The sequence below is a fragment of the Hyperolius riggenbachi genome, chromosome 8 (genome assembly GCF_040937935.1).
Source record: "Hyperolius riggenbachi isolate aHypRig1 chromosome 8, aHypRig1.pri, whole genome shotgun sequence".
In the NCBI taxonomy this organism is placed as follows: domain Eukaryota; kingdom Metazoa; phylum Chordata; class Amphibia; order Anura; family Hyperoliidae; genus Hyperolius; species Hyperolius riggenbachi.
In genome coordinates, this window is record NC_090653.1 from 279860681 (window position 1) to 279882193 (window position 21513).

The 21513-nt window shown below is 49.4% G+C and overlaps 1 protein-coding gene across 1 annotated transcript in view; it reads right to left on the bottom strand.

The window, feature by feature from the left end:
• LOC137528583 (histo-blood group ABO system transferase-like) overlaps window positions 1–21513 on the bottom strand; it is a 69571-nt gene that overhangs the window by 20354 nt on the left and 27704 nt on the right. The window contains exon 4 of the mRNA XM_068249924.1: window positions 1437–1472. Within this exon, the coding sequence (XP_068106025.1) occupies window positions 1437–1472 (36 nt within the window). The remainder of the gene's footprint in view (window positions 1–1436; window positions 1473–21513) is intronic.

Consider the following 21513-nt stretch of genomic DNA (forward strand, 5'->3'; position numbering starts at 1 on the left):
CTACATACAGAGCAGGAGCAACCTAGGCAGGCACCTGGGGTCTATAGGTGTCAAGGGGCCCATCAGCCACCTTCTCTGACCTCTCTTCACTGCAGTTTACCAAAAGGACTACAAGGGGGCCCCAAATTGCATAGGATCCCATTACATATTAATCCATCTCTGCCTACATACCCCCCAGCACTCTCCCATGTCTCTTCCTGCTCCCTAGTCCCTAGTCCCTACATGCCCCAGCACTGCCCTATGCTTCTACCTCCTCCCTACACACCCCAGCACTGTCCTGTGCCTCTGCCTGCTCCCTACATACCCTAGCACTGTCCTATGCTTCTTCCTCCTCCCTACATACCCCCAGCCCTGTCCTGGAACTGTCTGCTGTATACCTGTTTCAATGTCTGCAAAAATGTCTGTGTACTAAGTGAGTGACTGGCTGCATCATGCACCTTCAAAGCATGACCAGGCACACCCGACCTTTAACTTATTAGCATATTCAATAAAGTCATCACGTTTGAGATAAGTGCACTACTTTTGTTTTTAAATCATCAGACCACGTTGTGCTGTAAATGCTTGGAATGCCTTGATATCGCTGTACTAGCAGAAAATATAGAAACTGAAAGCAGAAGTTCTCGGTTATTGTCTTACACTGCCCCCTAGTGACAAGTGGCCAAAATACACATTACAGCAGTACTAATTAGACGGAAAAGTAACAAATAATAATAAAAAAAGGAGTTAAAATAAATAGGCCTGGAGCACATGCAAGCCTCTAAATAAATGGCCTGCTAAAGGCTTAAATACCTGGGTTGGGTTGACAATCTCCCCACTTATTATGGGGTAACCACAGTGTAGACAGCCTCTCCTTGTTCCTTTGTTATACAGTGTAACATCTGGCTTCCTCTTCATGTGTTACACGTGTATGGTGTAATATCTCTACTTCTGTGCACAGGTGTTAGAACTTACAGAATCGTATCTCTCTAGAGTCAGGGTGTCAAACTCAAATACAAAGTGGGCCAAAATTGAACAATGGGACCAAGGCGCTGGCCAACCTCAATGTCTACTGGGCACCTTCCTTCCTTATAAAAGAGTTCCCTGGTGTCTAATGTCCCCCGCCAACCCCTATACAGTTCCCCGGTCGACTTTTGGTCCTCCTCCCTTCCCTATACAATTCACTAGTGTCTACCCTCCCCCTATACAGTTCCCTGGTGACTAGTGCTTTCCCCTACCTCCCCCATATGGCTTCCCTGGTGCTCTAGTGCTTCACCTCCAATATAGCTTCCGTGGTGGTCTACAGTGGGCCAAACATATTGCAAAGTGAAGAAACCACTTGCGAGCCAAATTTAATGGCTCTGAGGGCCATATTTGGCCCGTGGGTCGGAGTTTGACATGTACGCTCTAGAGAACCTGTATGCGTCATGCAGTAACATCACACATCACTCTATACTTACACTGGTTGGACGACTTCTGGTTGGTTATACACCATCCTGAAAAGTAAGGGATTTCAGTTTAGTTTCAACTTCACATATAAATTCTTTAGACCATATATAAGAAAATAGTAATTAGAGATGCCCCAAGAAAAGAAAAGAAAGTGAATGTAAGTGGAAAAAAGATACTCACCTAAGGAGAGGGAAGGCTCGGTATCCTATAGAGCGTTCCCGCTCCTCTTATGGTCCTCTTGTTCCAGCGCTGTCATCCCCGGTAGCAGTGTCCAACTGACTGGTCGCATACTGTTCTGTGCCACCACAGGAGGCTTCAGAAGTTTTCAGGAGCTCTCTGTACTCCACCTGTGCTAACGCTCTCTCTCAAGTACTCGGGCATGCGCAGTATGGAGCCACCTGGCTTCTGGAGCACTCAGGCTCCCGAAGCCTTCCAATGCCTCCCGCAGCGGCAGATTGGAATGGCAGGGACGGTGCTGGAACGAGGGGATGGTGAAAGTAACAGGAAGGCTCTATAGGACCCAGAGCCTTCCCTCTCTTTGGGTAAGTATTGGTTTGTTTTTTCCTATTTTACGTTGGCTTTAAGATAATAAAAATAGTAGAAGTATAAAGACATACTAGGCAATTTGGGCCACTGACAATGCATCGTGACGCACATAATGATCATTGATGGATTTTGTGGTGTGAACACTATTTTATTAGGTTAGTGTCTGAAAAAAAAATACCAGTGACTTTTTTTTGGGGGGGGGGGAGGTACCAACCTCGTCACGTGTGTCTACAGCCAAAATTGCCTGGTTCATTTATCTAGATGTAAGTAGAGATGTCGCGAACCTCCGATTTTCGATTCGCGAACCCCGTTCGCGAACCTTTGCGGAAGGTTCGGTTCGCGTAAAAGTTCGCGAACCGCAATAGACTTCAATGGGGATGCGAACTTTGGAAAATATGCTGGCCACAAAAGTGATGGAAAAGATGTTTCAAGGGGTCTAACACCTGGAGGGGGGCATGGCGGAGTGGGATACATGCCCAAAGTCCCGGGGGAAAATCTGGATTTGACGCAAAGCAGCGTTTTAATGGCAGAAATCACATTGAATGCTAAATTGCAGGCCTAAAGTGCAACTAAACATCTTGCATGTGTATACATCAATCAGGGAGTGTAATTAGAGTACTGCTTCACACTGACGCACCAAACGAGCTGTGTAACGCACCGCAAACAGCTGTTTGCATAGTGACAGCCGTGCTGGACTGGTGCGCACCGTGGCCAGAGTGTAGGCTGTGGCGTTTTTCAAGCCCATATGGTCGCCGGGCTGTGGTAGCTCAATGATAGAACAACAGTGACTGTCAAGCTGATCAAATTTGGTCTGACCACAATGAAGCAACGACCTTATAATCTTTTGTGTGCCACCCCCACCCGAGACACTCAAATAGCCGACGGTCATTGCTTCATTGTGATGCGCAAGCCCCTTCACCGCGGCAAGGTAATGATCACGAAGGGGGATGGGCACATGTACATGCCTTTTGTTTTTTTGTTGCAGCCGCCCGCAGTGCAGCCAGAAAAATTAGGCAGGCATGTACACGCACCAGAAAAATTAATGTAGCGGCCGCTGCTAGCAGCGGCCTTAAAAATTCAGGAATCCGCCTAGAGTCCTGGACCCTGTTGGTGGTGGCGGAGAAGGCAAGTGGCCTGCAGGCAGAGATGCTGTGTGTGGGGACTGACTTAGTCTTCGGTCGTGCAGTAGCCCTCCGGGATCCATTCCTCATTCATTTTGATAAAGGTCAGGTACTGATTGAACACTGTTGTGACTTAGGCGACTTCTCTTCTCAGTAACTATGCCTCCAGCTGCACTGAAGGTCCTTTCTGACAGGACGCTTACGGCAGGGCAAGAGAGAAGTTGTATGGCAAATTGGGACAGCTCTGGCCACAGGTCAAGCCTGCGCAACCAGTAGTCCAAGGGTTCATCGTCGCTTTTCGCAGTGTCTACATCCACACTCAAGGCCAGGTAGTCGGCTACCTGCCGGTCCAGGCGTTGGTGGAGGGTGGATCCGGAAGGACTATGGCGAGGAGTTGGACTAAAGAACGTCCGCATGTCCGACATCACCCTTAGATCGCTGGAGCATCCTGTTCTTGCCTGCGTGGACTTGGGAGGAGCAGGGACGGATCTAGGGGGGGGGGGGGCAGACGGGTCTCTTGCCCCAGGCGCAGTTTGTTGAATTCTTAAAAAGGCGGCAAAATTTGGATGGGGAATGGCAGTTTAGGCGCCAAAACCTGATCTTGCCCCAGGCGCAACTTGGTCTAGATCCGTCCCTGGGGAGGAGGAGGGTTACTGCCAGTGGTACCTTGATTGCGTTGTGCAGCCACATCACCCTTAAACGCATTGTAAAGCATCATCGTCAGCTTGTTCTGCAAGTGCTGCATCCTTTCCGCCTTGTGTTGAGTTGGTAACAGGTCCGCCACTTTGTGCCTGTACCGAGGGTCTAGTAGCGTGGCCACCCAGTACAGGTCATTCGCCTTGAGTTTTTTGATACGGGGGTCCCTCAACAGGCTGGATAACATAAAAGAGGACATCTGCACAAAGCTGGATGCAGACGTACTCTCCATCTCCTCTTGCTCTTCCTCAGTGATGGGACGCAACTCTTCTTCCTCCCCCCAGCCACGAACAATACAACGGGAACGTGCAGCAGCAGAAGCCCCCTGTGACGGCTGCCGCGGTTGTTCTTCTTCCGCCGCCTCTTCCTCCTCCACAGAAACACCTTCCTCATCACCATCATCAGAGTCTGACTCCTCTCCTTCCCCACACGACTCCTCTTCTTTCTCCTCCTCCCCCCTCTGTGCTGCCGCAGGTGTTGTGGAAACATCGGGTTCGGATGTAAATCGCTCCCACGACTCCTGCTGCTGTAACTGTTCTTGTTCACGCTCCTCCACAGCTGTATCCACCACTCTACGCACAGCACGCTCCAAGTAGGCGTAGGGGATCAAGTCGCTGATGGTACCCTCATCGCGACTCACCAGTTTGGTCACCTCCTCAAAGGGCTCCATGACCCTGCATGCATTTCGCATCAGTGTCCAGTTGTTGGGCCACAACATCCCCATCCTCCCAAATTGTCTCCTTGTACTGTAATGATACAGGTACTGAGTGACTGCTTTCTCCTGGTCTAGCAGGCGAGAGAACATCAGCAGGGGGGAATTCCAGCGAGTCGGGCTATCGCAAATCAGGCGTCTCACCGCCAAGTTGTTTCTACGCTGAATGTCCGCAAAGCGTGCCATGGCCTTGTAAGAGCGCCTGAAATGCCCACACAACTTCCTGGCCTGCTTCAGGACGACCTCTAAGCCTGGGTACTTGGACACAAATCTTTGCACGACCAGATTCAGCACATGTGCCATGCAGGGTATTTGTGTCAGCTTTCCCAAATTCAACGCAGAAATGAGATTGCTGCCGTTGTCACACACCACGTTGCCGATCTCAAGCTTGTGCGGGGTCAGCCATTGCTCCACCTGTTAAGAGCAGCCAGGAGAGCTGCTCCAGTGTAACTCTCCGCTTTCAAGCAAGACATGTCTAACACTGCGTGACACCGTCGTCCCCGGCATGCAGCATAGGCCCTAGGGTGCTGGGGCTGTGTAGCTGGAGAGGAGATTGCTGCACCAGCCAAGGAGGAGAAGGAAGCTGACAACAGCGAAGAGGTGGTAGCAGGTGGAGAGGAGGTGGCTGGAGGCCTGCCTGCAAGCCGTGGAGGTGTGACAAGTCGGTCCGCTGTGCAGCCACGTACTCCCTGCTTGCTGCCATCGGTCACCAGGTTGACCCAATGGGCTGTGTATGTAATGTAGTGGCCCTGCCCGTGCTTGGCAGACCAGGCATCCGTGGTCAGGTGGACCCTTGACCCAACGCTCTTCGCAATAGATGACACCACTTGCCTCTCAACTGCACGGTACAGTTTGGGTATGGCCTTTTGTGAAAAATAATTGCGGCCTGGTATCTTCCACTGCGGTGTACCAATGGCCAAAAAGTTACGGAAAGCCTCCGACTCCACCAGCTCGTATGGTAATAGCTGGCAAGCTAATAGTTCCGCCACGCCAGCTGTCAGACGCCGGGCAAGAGGGTGACTGGCAGACATTTGCTTCTTACGTTCAAATACTTCCTTCACGGACAGCTGGGTACTGCTGTGGGCAGAGGAGAAGGAACCGCTAAAGGGAAGAGGCAGAGTGGAGGAGGGTGGCTGTGAAGGTGCAAGGGAGAAAGCGGATGAAGACGATGCACCTGAAGTAGGAAGAGGAGAAGGAGGGTGGCTTGTCTTTTGTGTGCTGCTTTTCCTCAGGTGTTCTTGCCATAGCTGTTTGTGCCTTCTCTCCAGGTGCCTTCGTAAGGCACTTGTCCCTACGTGAGAGTCGGCCTTTCCACGGCTCAATTTTTGCTGGCAGAGACAACAGGTGGCTTTGCTCCGATCTGAGACACACGTTAAAAAATTTCCAAACCGCTGAGCCCCCCTGGGGTGATGGCGCTACGGTGGCATCAGCAGCTGACGTTGAAGGGCATGTTGGCTGGCTGTCCATAGCTGGCGATACATGGCTCCAGACACTGCCCCCAGCTGTTTCTGAGGACGAGCTCCCTCTGCTTCTATCATGTAGTTGTCTCCTCCTACTCCTCTCTGGCTCCCCCTCTGAACTGTCCCCCTGGTCATCTCCTCTACCGGGAACATACGTGGCATCCGGTAAGTTCCTACAAAATAGTGCCTTCCTTTTGCAGTTATGACTTTATAGAAATGCTTGGCATGACGACGACAGTTCTGGAACACTGCCCATTTTTTTTTCTTTGGGGGGGGGGGGTGGTGGTCGGGAGGCAGTCATAGCTACCTAATTACCTAATTGCTTGTGGCAGGGACATAATGTTTGTGGGACATGCCACCAAAGAAAACATGATGCCTAACTTATTTGAGGGTACATAGGGCAGTTTCTAGGTTAAAAATTGCACCCAGCGCGAGGGTATAAAAATGGTGCCCCCTTCCCCCCCACCCCCCGTGGACTTGCGAACCCTTACTCTTTAGGGACAGTCACAAGTAGTTCTGCCTACTTACTAGTGACCAGCCGCTCATCCAGGAGGAAGCAGGGACCAGGAAAACACACAGGCGAAGAGAGCCCTGAAAGCTGACTCCTCCATGGGCGCCGCGCACTGATAGCCTGCAGTACCGCTATAGGACATCAGGTGTCATTACGTGGTGGTGAAGTGATAATGACGATGTTTGACGCAGCCAGCCTCAGTGGAGTCAAGGAAGGTGATCGCGCTGGTAATCTTCTTTCTTCCATTTGGCTGCACTATGCGTCACCAGCTCCGTAGCGGTTATGTCCTTCTGCCTGCACCCCCCTTCTACTTGCTGGTTTGCGCCCAGGGTGGTCGCCCTGCCCAAGAATCAGCCCTGTACATAGTTTCTATGCTATTTGGGAGTGAACTGCTGGCAAGTTATGTTTTGGAAGAACACCTGCCCAATTATGGGGACCCCCCTCCACATTATGTAGTTTTGAAGGGAAGACAGTGCCTAATCCCTTTAGATTGTAAGCTTGCAAGGGCAGGGCCTCACCATTTTGTGTCGTGGAATTCATTATATATTTTATTAATCATGTTACTTTTGTTGCTGTCATTACCAATTGTGTATTTTGTATCAATGCAGAGCAATGGAGCACAGTGGGCGTTTTTACTCACCTCCCCGGGGGATCCAGACGCCAGCAGCCATTCTACTTCCTCTCCATGGAGGCTTTGAAGGACTCTTGTGAGATCACTATCAGTGATCTCACTACAGAGTTACAGCACCACCCAAAGGACGGAGGGAAAATTGCAGCGCTGGTGCCCAGGGAGGGGAGTGAGTGCTGGGGCTGCTGCTGAGACTCTGGCAACATGATTTTTTTTCCTCGTCTTAGGGTCTGAAATCGGAAGAGACCCTAAAATCCAGAAATAATCATACCACCAGGGAGGTTAAGACACCTATATGGATGCACAGGTTGCAATCACATTTGGCCCCTTGCGTGATGGAGGAGCCATGGACTGATGAGAGGAGCAGAATGCCCGCCAGGATGGGGGAAATGCTACTCTGCCAAAGATTCTGTTGGGGCCCCGGTGGGGGGAGGGCTGGTCAACTAATGCCACTTTAGTGGTGTCGGGCCTGTTGGGGGGTGGTCAGGGGGTCCGGCCCCATTGTCACTACAACCAGCCCTGAATATTTTTCATGCAAATCAATGACACAGTTAGTGATGTTAGAAAAATTCATAGAAACTAGCAGTCCCACCACCTACCTTGGTTACACTCCAGTTTATAAAAGTTTTGTCTACCTGCCGGTTGTCTCTATTTCCATGTATGCCAGCTTCCGTCGCATAGCTCCGTCCCCTTGCACACAAGTTCATTGGCGTTTCTCTACTTGGAGATAGAGACATGCCTATTACATTTTGTGCCAGGGGGCGGGATTACAGCCTGCACACACGTAAATAGTGGTACAGAAAACTTGCAATTAACTATCTGAAGACACAATAAAAGTTGTTTAGGTGATACCTTCAATGACTAACTGCACAAGATTTCCTTGCAAGCTTTCAGTAATTTAAAGACCGCAGGAATTTTCTATTATCTGTGCTGCGTGGGCTCTTCAGCCCCCAGCACAGATCGTGTTGCAGGCAGGGCGATCAGTCAGACTTCCCCCCCCCCCCTTTTTTTCCCCACTAGGGGGATGTCCTGCTGGGGGAGGGGTCTGATCGCCGCCGCTGTGTTCTGCCCCAGCCCCCCTCCGCAGCACTATTCCCCCCTCCCTCTCCCTCCCTCTCCTCCTCACTATGGGCGGCACAGGACGGTGATCCATCCTGTACCGCCTCTGATAGGCTTCAGCCTATCAGACTGCAGCGATCCCTGGCCAATCAGAGGCCGGGGATCGCTGATCTCCTTTACGGCGCTGCTGTCACAGCAGCGCCGTGCGACGTAAACACCGGGAATTTCTTCCCCAGGTGTTTACATTTCACCTGCGAGCCGCGATCGGAGGCTCATAGGCTGTTCACGGAGACTCCCTCCGTGAGCTGACAGGAAACGTTTCCATGGAAATACCACTGCGACCAGCCGCCGCCTATTGACGTTGGCTGGTCATTAAATGGTTACATTTCTTCTTCAGGCATGTTACAGAACTGGATCAGAACCATCTAGATCCTTAATGAGGATCTTTATGTAAGCAATGCAGCCAGTTGCCTAGCGCCCATTGTTAAACACAGGGGCGTAGCAATAGGGGGTGCAGAGGTAGCAACCGCATCGGGGCCCTTGGGCCAGAGGGGCCCCGAAGGGCCCTCCCTCAACTACAGTATTAGCTCTCTATTGGTCCAGTGCACTTAATAATCACTTCTATAGATACTTTGAATAGTGGTAATCATTAACAAACTGTTCCCCATCCCCTTCTTGCACCTCTGACACTGTAGTTGCCATTGGCAGGTTTTGGTGCAACATATCAATTGTTATGTATAGAGTGCTTGGGGGGCCCCATTGTAAAATTTGCATCGGGGCCCACAGCTCCTTAGCTACGCCACTGGTTAAACAGCAGACTTTTTGTTACTCCTCTATTTCCTTCCCCACCCCATCTTCAGTGTTGCAATATTTACTGTACATTCGAGGAACATTATATAGCACAGGTTATTAAGACAAATATATATATGTATATCATAGCTCCCCTCTTTTGGAGGGACAGGCCCCTCTTAGGGAACCCAATCCTTCTGTCCTCATAGGTCCCTCTTTCACGATTGATGCACAAATCTGTGTAAATATGTGTATTTTTCTTCCGAAAAACGTGTTTAATTGACTCTAAACTTTATTACCATCAATTAAATTGAGATATTTCCTATTTTCAAGTATTAAAATGAAGGAAAACTGCTGATGATAGAGAGGACCGGTGTGGTTTGAATGATGAAATTACATTAATTACATCTGAAACTACCTTATACACTGGAGTAAAGGCTGAGTTTTGGGGCCCAAAAAAGTGGGCCAAAAGTGGGGGTATCGGCTTATACTCAAGTAACTAGCGTTGGGCTCAAATTAGGCTTAATTGCCTCAGCTGTGGCACTGGGGCGCTATGGGACGCGTTGAAACACTACCGCGCACTTCCTCCTGAAGGAGGAAGTCACTACACTTTGATTACCCCGAGTGTCCCCACTATATATGTGTGCACCTCCTAGAGTGACCATATTTTTGTGGGTCCAACCTGGGACGGGGGGGAGGGGCGTGTGTGGGGGGGGGGGGCGAAAAGTGGGAAGGAGTGAGGAGCACGCAGCGGCGAAGACTGGGGGAGGGAGGCTGCGGCGCGCGCAGCGCCGAAAAAATGGGCGTGGCCATGACATTGTATGGGCGGAGCTAACGTAATGATGTAACAGCGAGGCATAAGAAAGCAGTGTTTACGCCATGATGTGGACAAACGAGACTTTGTATCATGGGTGTGCAGAAACTGTGTGATGCTAATAGTATACCGTAACCACAAAGCAGCAAACATAGCCATCTATGACCATTAAATAATAAATGCAGTAACAGTTACCCCGGACACCAGAAAATAAACGCAATAGGCAACATGTCAGTATAAAATAAATGCAATGCGGGCAAACATGTCAGTACAAAATAAACGCAATGCGGGCAACATGTCAGTACAAAATAAACGCACTGCGGGCAAACATTTCACCAGAAAAGAAACGCACTGCGGCCAAACATTTCACCAGAAAAGAAACGCACTGCGGGCAAACATTTCACCAGAAAAGAAACGCACTGCGGCCAAACATTTCACCAGAAAAGAAACGCAATGCGGGCAAACATTTCGCCAGAAAAGAAACGCACTGCGGGCAAACATTTCGCCAGAAAAGAAACGCAATGCGGGCAAACATTTCGCCAGAAAAGAAACGCACTGCGGGCAAACATTTCACCAGAAAAGAAACGCACTGCGGCCAAACATTTCACCAGAAAAGAAACGCAATGCGGCAAACATTTCGCCAGAAAAGAAACGCACTGCAGGCAAACATTTCGCCAGAAAAGAAACGCACTGCGGGCAAACATTTCGCCAGAAAAGAAACGCACTGCAGGCAAACATTTCGCCAGAAAAGAAACAATGCGGGCAAACAATAACATTTCACTAGAAAAGAAACAATGCGGGCAAACATTTCACCAGAAAAGAAACAATGCGGGCAAACATTTCACCAGAAAAGAAACAATGCGGGCAAACATTTCACCTGGAAAAGAAACAATGCGGGCAAACATTTCACCAGAAAAGAAACAATGCGGGCAAACATTTCACCAGAAAAGAAACAATGCGGGCAAACATTTCACCTGGAAAAGAAACAATGCGGGCAAACATTTCACCAGAAAAGAAACAATGCGGGCAAACATTTCACCTGGAAAAGAAACAATGCGGGCAAACATTTCACCTGGAAAAGAAACAATGCGGGCAAACATTTCACCTGGAAAAGAAACACAATGCGGGCAAACATTTCACCAGAAAAGAAACAATGCGGGCAAACATTTCACCTGGAAAAGAAACAATGCGGGCAAACATTTCACCTGGAAAAGAAAGCATTTACTCACCTGGCAGAAGTGTCCGGCCTCTGGCGCGCTGCTCCGTCCCGGGACCGTCTTCCTCCTCCTGCTCTTCTCTCCCGCGCTGACAGGGCTACGGCAAGATGGCGCCCGAAGCCCTGTACTAGTGACACAAATAGGTCTCCAGTACAGGGCTTCGGCAGCCATCTTGCCGTAGCCCTGCTCGCCTGCCGGTGTCGGAAACAGACACCGGAAGAGGAGGCTGGAGCGGGGCTGCGGGCAATGAACTGGCACGGCGTCTATAGACGCCGCTGCCAGTTCATTGAGGAGAGAGTGGCCAGAGTCCCGAGGCCGGGACGTCCCGCTGCTGAAAGCGGGACGTTTCCCGGGACCTCATTAAGCCTGGGACAGCGGACCCCGAATCCGGGACGTGTCCCGGGCAATCTGGGACGTCTGGTCACTCTAGCACCTCCCCCCACCACAATGCTTATTCCAACACATACAGGTGGCCTAATGGTGAGTGGTGCAGTGCGGTCACCCCCAAATCCCTCTCTCCCCACTACATTTTCTGCTCTAGGAAAGGGTAGCAGGAAGAAAAAGACTTGTGGGTAACCGCACTGCATCGATCACCATTAGGCCGCTTGCACGGGGGAAGGGGGAGGCGCATGCATATAGTGGAGACACTCGGGGGGGGGGGTCAAATTGTAATAAATAAAAAGCTGGGTATATCACTCCGCTCTAGGGAAGGGTGGCAATCTACTAATGCAACACAGACTTCCATTTTATTTGTATACAGCCAGCAATTGAACCTTAACCACCTGTCAGTGGCTGTCATGTAGCTGAAGATGCTACATTCACTTTGCTATAACTGACCGTATGAAATACATATTATACAGTCATCTGTGAGCTTGTGCTTAGAGTTGGGCCGAACGGTTCGCCTGCGAACGGTTCCATGCGAACTTCCGTGATTCGCGTCCCGCAGGCGAACCTTTGCGGAAGTTCGGTTCGCCCCATCATGCACCATGGAGGGTCAACTTTGACCCTCTACATCACAGTCAGCAGGCCCAGTGTAGCCAATTAGGCTACACTAGCCCCTGGAGCCCCACCCCCCTTATATAAGGCAGGTAGCGGCGGCCATTACGGTCACTCGTGTGCCTGCATTAGTGAGAGTAGGGCGAGCTGCTGCAGACTGTCTCTCATAGGGAAAGATTAGTTAGGCTTAGCTTGTTCCTGGCTGCATACCTGTTCTGTGAACCCACCACTGCATACCTGTTCAGTGAACCCACCATTGCATACCTGTTCTGTGAACCCACCCACCACTGCATACCTGTTCAGTGATCCTGCCACTGCATACCTGTTCTGTGAACCCACCCACCACTGCATACCTGTTCTGTGAACCCACCACTGCATACCCGTTCTGTTCAGTGAACCTGCCAGGCTGCCACTGCATACCTGTTCTGTGAACCCACCACTGCATACCTGTTCTGTGAACCCACCACTGCATACCTGTTCTGTGAACCCACCACTGCATACCTGTTGTGTTCAGTGAACCCGCCACTGCATACCTGTTGTGTTCAGTGAACCTGCCACTGCATACCTGTTCTGTGAACCCACCACTGCATACCTGTTCTGTTCAGTGAACCTGCCAGGCTGCCACTGCATACCTGTTCTGTGAACCCACCACTGCATACCTGTTCTGTGAACCCACCACTGCATACCTGTTCTGTGAACCCACCACTGCATACCTGTTGTGTTCAGTGAACCCGCCACTGCATACCTGTTGTGTTCAGTGAACCTGCCACTGCATACCTGTTCTGTGAACCCGCCACTGCATACCTGTTCTGTGAACCCACCACTGCATACCTGTACTGTGAACCCACCACTGCATACCTGTTCAGTGAACCTGCCACTGCATACCTGTTCTGTGAATCCACCACTGCATACCTGTTCTGTGAACCCACCACTGCATACCTGTTCAGTGAACCCACCACTGCATACCTGTTCTGTTCAGTGGACCCGCCACTGTATACCTGTTCTGTGAACCCGCCACTGCATACCTGTTGTGTTCAGTGGACCCGCCACTGCATACCTGTACTGTGAACCTACCACTGCATACCTGTTCAGTGAACCCACCACTGCATACCTGTTCAGTGAACCTGCCACTGCATACCTGTGCGCCCATTCCCCTTCATGATCATTACCTTGCCATGGTGAAGGGGCTTGCGTATCACAATGAAGCAATGACCGGCGCCTAGATAAGTGTCTCGGGGGGCACACAAAAGATAATAAGGTCGTTGCTTCATTGTGGTCAGACCAAATTTGATCAGCTGGACAGTCACTGTTCTGTCATTCAGCTACATCAGCCAGGCGACCATATGGGCTGTAAAGCCACCAAAACCTGCACTCTCGCCATGGTGCGCACCAGTCCAGCACGGCCGTCACTACACAAACAGCTGTTTGCGGTGCGTTACACGGTAAGTTTGTTGTGTCAGTGTGAAGCAGTACCTTAATTACACTACCTGATTGATGTATACACATGCAAGATGTTTTAAAGCACTTTAGGCCTGTCATTTAGCATTCAATGTGATTTCTGCCCTTGAAACGCTGCTTTGCGTCAAATCCAGATTTTTCCCCGGGACTTTTGGCATGTATCCCACTCCGCCATGCCCCCCTCCAGGTGTTAGACCCCTTGAAACATCTTTTCCATCACTTTTGTGGCCAGCATAATTTTTTTTTTTTCAAAGTTCGCATCCCCATTGAAGTCTATTGCGGTTCGCGAACTTTTCCGCGAACCGAACGTTCCGCGGAAGTTCGCGAACCTAAAATCGGAGGTTCGGCCCAACTCTACTTGTGCTATGTGCAGCTCAGCTGCGTGCATGCGAGGTGAATGCGCCTTGTACTTTGTAGTATCGCTCAAATGGCAAGTAGAATTCAAGTTTTGCATAAAATATTAATAGCTAGACCCCTGGTTCTTGGCAGCTGGTGGGTGAACGCTCTGCTGTTGTGACATTTCCTATCCTCAACCCACACCGCTCCCCTCCCCCCCCCCACCCCCCCTTCCCCGACTTATACTCGGGTCGAAAAACATCTATATCTATCTATCTATCTATCTATCTATCTATCTATCTATATACACACAGTGGCTTGCAAAAGTATTCGGCCCCCCTGAAGTTTTCCACATTTTGTCACATTACTGCCACAAACATGAATCAATTTTATTGGAATTCCACGTGAAAGACCAACACAATGTGGTGTACATGTGAGAAGTGGAATGAAAATCTTACATGATTCCAAACATCTTTTACAAATCTATATCTCTCCTAAATTTTTGAGATAAGAAAGAGGGGACACTTAACACACGCCCCTGCCACACCCCTGATCACACCCCCACCACACCCCTGATCTGCATATCACTAAGAATTTAGAATCAATGTATGGCATATACTCGAGTACAAGCCAAGCCCCCAACTTTTCCCTTACAAAAAAATATTTATATATACACATACACACACACACATATATATATTTATTTTGCCTTTATTTATATATACCAACAATATGCTATTATAATTGCTCGCTTAAAATGCGCACTGAAAGGCACAGTGTGTTTTTACATTTCAGATTATTTGTTAATCGTTTTTAGATTTTTATTTTTTTTTACATACGTGTAGTTTACCTGGTTATTGTAAATTACAATGTTAGTGATCTCCCTTGTTTAAATGGAATCAGGCAACTAGATACTATATTCTATTTTTGCCACAAGAGGTCAGAACTAGTGTTGGGCGAACAGTGTTTGCCACTGTTCGGGTTCTGCAGAACATCACCCTGTTCGGGTGATGTTCGAGTTCGGCCGAACACCTGATGGTGTTCGGCCAAACTGTTCGGCCATATGGCCGAACTAAGAGCACATGGCCGAACGTTACCCGAACGTTCGGCTAGCGCTGTGATTGGCCGAACGGGTCACGTGTAGTGTTGGGCGAACATCTAGATGTTCGGGTTCGGGCCGAACATGGCCGCGATGTTCGGGTGTTCGAGCCGAACTCCGAACATAATGGAAGTCAATGGGGACCCGAACTTTCGTGCTTTGTAAAGCCTCCTTATATGCTACATACCCCAAATTTACAGGGTATGTGCACATTGGGAGTGGGTACAAGAGGAAAAAAAAAATTAACAAAAAGATCGATTTTAAAGTTTCAAAGGGAAAACTGTCTTTTAAATGCGGGAAATGTCTGTTTTCTTTGCACAGGTAACATGCTTTTTGTCGGCATGCAGTCATAAATGTAATACATATAAGAGGTTCCAGGAAAAGGGACCGGTAACGCTAACACAGCAGCAGCACACGTGATGGAACAGGAGGAGGGTGGCGCAGGAGGAGAAGGCCACGCTTTGAGACACAACAACCCAGGCCTTGCATGAGGACAAGAAGCGTGCGGATAGCAATTTGCATTTTGTCGCCATGCAGTCATAAATGTATACAGATGAGAGGTTCAATAAACAGGGACCGGAAACGCTAACCCATCACAGATGTTCATTGTTCATGTTACTTGGTTGGGGTCCGGGAGTGTTGCGTAGTCGTTTCCAATCCAGGATTGATTCATTTTAAAGGGAACCAGAGAGGATGCAATATACATACCTGGGGCTTCCTCCAGCCCCATACGCACGGATCGCTCCCACGCCGCACTCCTCCGCTGCCTGGATCAGCCGCCACCGGGTCCCGTCATTGCCGCGAGTCGGCAAGTCGGCCGGCGGACGCGGCCAATTCTCCGCATCACAGGGTGCTCTCCCCATACAGATACGCATGTGGCTGTTAACTGCGCAGGCGCATGCGTACATGTATGGAGGGAGCTCCTGTGATGCGGACAATTGGCCGCGTCCGTCGGAAGTGACGGGCCCGGTACCGGCGGATCCAGGAAGCTGAGGACGGCGGCGTGGGAGCGATTCAGGCTTATGGGGCTGGAAGAAGCCCCAGGTATGTATAAAATCTTTTTCTTTTTTCACCCCCCTTTTCTCTCTGGTTCCCTTTAATTTGAGTCAGACGGTCTGCATTTTCTGTGGAGAGGCGGATACGCCGCCGATCTGTGACGATGCCTCCGGCAGCACTGAAACAGCGTTCCGACATAACGCTGGCTGCCGGGCAAGCCAGCACCTCTATTGCGTACATTGCCAGTTTGTGCCAGGTGTCTAGCTTCGATACCCAATAGTTGAAGGGTGCAGATGGATTGTTCAACACAGCTATGCCATCTGACATGTAGTCCTTGACCATTTTCTCCAGGCGATCGGTGTTGGAGGTGGATCTGCACGCTTGCTGTTCTGTGTGCTGCTGCATGGGTGTCAGAAAATTTTCCCACTCCAAGGACACTGCCGATACCATTCCCTTTTGGGCACTAGCTGCGGCTTGTGTTGTTTGCTGCCCTCCTGGTCGTCCTGGGTTTGCGGAAGTCAGTCTGTCGGCGTACAACTGGCTAGAGGAGGGGGAGGATGTCAATCTCCTCTCTAAAGTCTCCACAAGGGCCTGCTGGTATTCTTCCATTTTGACCTGTCTGGCTCTTTCTTCAAGCAGTTTTGGAACATTGTGTTTGTACCGTGGATCCAGAAGGGTATAAACCCAGTAATTGGTGTTGTCCAGAATGCGCACAATGCGGGGGTCGCGTTCAATGCAGTCCTAGGCCGAAGAGGTCATAGCCTAGGGTCACAAAAACCTGTTTATTTGGGCAATTTCAATGGTGGCGAGTCTGACGTACATAAATCGCAGCAATGGCCGTTAGCAACGTCTGAATCTCACGAAATGTCTCATGCAGGTAGAAGACATATTGTTAGACTTGGGCTCCAAAGATGGGTTCCCTACATCTCTGCAAACCAGAGTTACAGGGCTCCAAAATTGGTAAAATCCCCCATAGGCTTTCATTGCCTCCCTATTTCACTTTCCAAAATCTCACATCTTTTCAAAGGGCAATTGCTCAGCAGTGGCAAATTTTCTAGCATTGTAGGGACCCTTAGGGGGAACATGACTGGTGAGTTTCAGGCCCCTAGGCCGAAGAGGTCATAGCCTAGGGTCACAAAAACCTGTTTATTTGGGCTATTTCAATGGTAGTGATGGTGACGTACATAAATCTCAGCCATGGCCGTTAGCAACGTCTGAATTTCACAAAATGTCTCATGCAGGTAGAAGACATATTGTTAGACTTGGATTCCAAAGATGGGGTCCCTACATCTCTGCAAACCAGAGTTACAGGGCTCCAAAATTGGTAAAATCCCCCATAGGCTTTCATTGGGCCTCCTATTTACCGTTCTAAAATCTCACACCATTTCAAAGGGCAATGGCTCAGCAGTAGCAAAACTCACCAGTCATGATCCCCCTAAGGGTCCCTACAATGCTAGAAAATTTGCCACTGCTGAGCAATTGCCCTTTGAAAAGATGTGAGATTTTGGAAAGTGAAATAGGGAGGCAATGAAAGCCTATGGGGGATTTTACCAATTTTGGACCCCTGTAACTCTGGTTTGCAGAGATGTAGGGACCCCATCTTTGGAATCCAAGTCTAACAATAGGTCTTCTACCTGCATGAGACATTTCGTGAAATTCAGACGTTGCTAACGGCCATGGCTGAGATTTATGTACGTCACCATCACTACCATTGAAATAGCCCAAATAAACAGGTTTTTGTGACCCTAGGATATGACCTCTTCGGCCTAGGGACCCGAAACTCACCAGTCATGTTCCCCCTAAGGGTCCCTACAATGCTAGAAAATTTGCCACTGCTGAGTAATTGCCCTTTGAAAAGATGTGAGATTTTGGAACTGTAAATAGGAGGCCCAATGAAAGCCTATAGGGGATTTTACCAAATTTGGAGCCCTGTAACTCTGGTTTGCAGAGATGTAGGGAACCCATCTTTGGAGCCCAAGTCTAACAATATGTCTTCTACCTGCATGAGACATTTCGTGAGATTCAGACGTTGCTAACGGCCATTGCTGCGATTTATGTACGTCAGACTCGCCACCATTGAAATTGCCCAAATAAACAGGTTTTGTGACCCTAGGCTATGACCTCTTCGGCCTAGGACTGCATTGAACGTGACCCACGCATTGTGCGCATTCTGGACAACACCAATTACTGGGTTTATACCCTTCTGGATCCACGGTACAAACACAATGTTCCAAAACTGCTTGAAGAAAGAGCCAGACAGGTCAAAATGGAAGAATACCAGCAGACCCTTGTGGAGACTTTAGAGAGGAGATTGACATCCTCCCCCTCCTCTAGCCAGTTGTACGCCGACAGACTGACTTCCGCAAACCCAGGACGACCAGGAGGGCAGCAAACAACACAAGCCGCAGCTAGTGCCCAAAAGGGAATGGTATCGGCAGTGTCCTTGGAGTGGGAAAATTTTCTGACACCCATGCAGCAGCACACAGAACAGCAAGCGTGCAGATCCACCTCCAACACCGATCGCCTGGAGAAGATGGTCAAGGACTACATGTCAGATGGCGTAGCTGTGTTGAACAATCCATCTGCACCCTTCAACTATTGGGTATCGAAGCTAGACACCTGGCACAAACTGGCAATGTACGCAATAGAGGTGCTGGCTTGCCCGGCAGCCAGCGTTATGTCGGAACGCTGTTTCAGTGCTGCCGGAGGCATCGTCACAGATCGGCGGCGTATCCGCCTCTCCACAGAAAATGCAGACCGTCTGACTCAAATTAAAATGAATCAATCCTGGATTGGAAACGACTACGCAACACTCCCGGACCCCAACCAAGTAACATGAACAATGAACATCTGTGATGGGTTAGCGTTTCCGGTCCCTGTTTATTGAACCTCTCATCTGTATTACATTTATGACTGCATGGCGACAAAATGCAAATTGCTATCCGCACGCTTCTTGTCCTCATGCAAGGCCTGGGTTGTTGTGTCTCAAAGCGTGGCCTTCTCCTCCTGCGCCACCCTCCTCCTGCTCCATCATGTGTGCTGCTGCTGGGTTAGCGTTACCGGTCCCTTTTCCTGGAACCTCTTATATGTATTACATTTATGACTGCATGCCGACAAAAAGCATGTTACCTGTGCAAAGAAAACAGACATTTCCCGCATTTAAAAGACAGTTTTCCCTTTGAAACTTTAAAATCGATTTTCTCAAAAACTATAAGCTCTTTTTGCTAAAAAAAATTTTTCCTCTTGTACCCACTCCCAAGGTGCACATACCCTGTAAATTTGGGGTATGTAGCATGTAAGGAGGCTTTACAAAGCACAAAAGTTCAGGTCCCCATTGACTTCCATTATGTTCGGAGTTCGGCTCGAACACCCGAACATCGCGGCCATGTTCGGCCTGTTCGGCCCGAACCCGAACATCTAGATGTTCGCCCAACACTAGTCAGAACCCAGAGCTACAACATAGGAGTGTGTGTAGACTGAGCTCTGTATAAAATCGATCTAGTTGCAGGAGAGGCCGCACTTGCCAAAAGGAGACTGCCCCGAAACAAGAACTCTGATCACCTTCATACTCCTCTATTAATACACATATACAAGTGTGTCTACTGTATGAAAAGTGAACAGAGGCGCCAAAAGAATAAAAATAGTATTTAAAAGTTTTAAAATTTTGCTTAGGAGGCAGTGGTGGACTTACCTCCCACAAGCAGACACAAACTGTATTTACAAAAGGGATATGTATTGGTATACTCTAAAAATAGATTGCAACGGGTTTCGCAGGTCAAGCCCGCTTCATCAGGCAAATACAGGCGCACACAACAGCAGTATGTCTAGGTAGCACCTGGCGCCTCGGACATACTGGTGCTACCTAGACATACCGCTGTTGTGTGCTCCTTCCTGTATTTGCCTGATGAAGCGGGCTTGACCTGCGAAACGCATTGCAATCTATTTTTGGAGTATACCAATAAATATCCCTTTTGTGAATACACAGTTTGTTGTGTCTGCTTGTGGGAGGTAAGTCCACCACTGCCTCCTAAGCAAAATTTTAAAACTTTTAAATACTGTTTTTATTCTTTTGGCGCCTCTGTTCTTTATATTATAACACTTATTGTATCCACCTTTGGTGGAGGGGGATACCCCTTCTTGTCTTCAAACCTACAGAGAGTGACTTCTTAATCCTGAGTGGGGACAGGCTAATCTCCTCACCTGCCTATACAGTGGTTGCCTGGAGGTAACCCTGGTTTGTGAGTATTCAATTTTTACTCGTTCTAATTATCCATTTGCCTTGACATACTACACCATATTGGGCTCTCGGTTCTTCTCTTTTTCAATTGTATATGTGTATGAGCTTTTGAGCTGCGGCGGGGAGACAGCAGTGAGATCGTCGGGAGTGACGAAAAGCGCAGAGAGCACACGGGGTCGATTGATTGAAATCTACACCCTGTTTTGATGGCTACCTGGCTGCCAGGGTGTAGATTTCAATCACTAAGGTCCTTCAGTAGTTAAGCATAGTAATGTTAGTTTATGGTGGAGTAGAAAACCAGCACTGGTGTTTCATGCCTGGTCTAATATGCTGCACTTGCAAATGTAGTTAACCTCCTTAGCGGTATGACCGACACTGTGTCAGGCATCCCACTCTAGAGGTTTTGATAGCCTCACCCGGGTTAAAGCTATTAAATTAATTGTAATCAGAACATATTCGTTAGCACTAGGCAAGCTAGTATTGGTGGCCGGCACCCCCCGATCGCCCCCAATCCCCCCATCCAGCTGCTTATACATTACTCAGCCTGGATCCAGCGATCGCCGCGATCCAGCGAAGACCGGAGCTGTGCGGGGAGGCTGCGGCGATCGCTGGATCCAGGCTGAGTAATGTATAAGCAGCTGGATGGGGGATTGGGGGCGATCGGGGGGTGCCGGCCACCAATACTAGCTAGCCTAGTGCGAACGAATATGTTCTGATTACAATTAATGTGATATGTTTCACCCAGGCTACAAAACCTCCTAAGCGGCCTAATGCTCAGGAGGTTAAATAAACCCTGTAATGATGGAAACAGTGGTTGCATTTTTAAAAATCGATTTTCTCAAAAACTACAAGGTGTTTTTGGAAAATTCTTCTTTTGTTTCTTGCCTTGAACCCACTATTCTCCTTAAAGAGGATCTGTAACATCAAAAGATCCCCTGGGGGGTACTCACCTCGGGTGGGGGAAGCCTCCGGATCCTAATGAGGCTTCCCACGCCGTCCTCTGTCCCACGGGGGTCTTGCTGCAGCCCTCCGTGAAAGAGGACGTCAATATTTACCTTCCCGGCTCCTGCGCAAGCGCTCTGACGGCTGTCGGCTCCGAACTACATGGAAATACCCGATCGCCGTCGGGTCTGCTCTACTGCGCAGGCGCAAGTTTCCGGCGCCTGCGCAGTAGAGCGGACCCGACTGAGATCGGGTATTTCCGTGTAGTTCAGAGCGGAAAGCAGCCACAGCGCCCCGCTGGAGCCAGCAAAGGTAAATATTGATTTTACAGTCGGGTCTGTTGCCGGCTGTTCGGAGGGCTGCAGCGAGACCCCCGTGGGACAGAGGACGGCGTGGAAAGCCTCATTAGGATCCGGAGGCTTCCCCCACCCGAGGTGAGTACCCCCCAGGGGATGTTTTTGAGGTTACAGA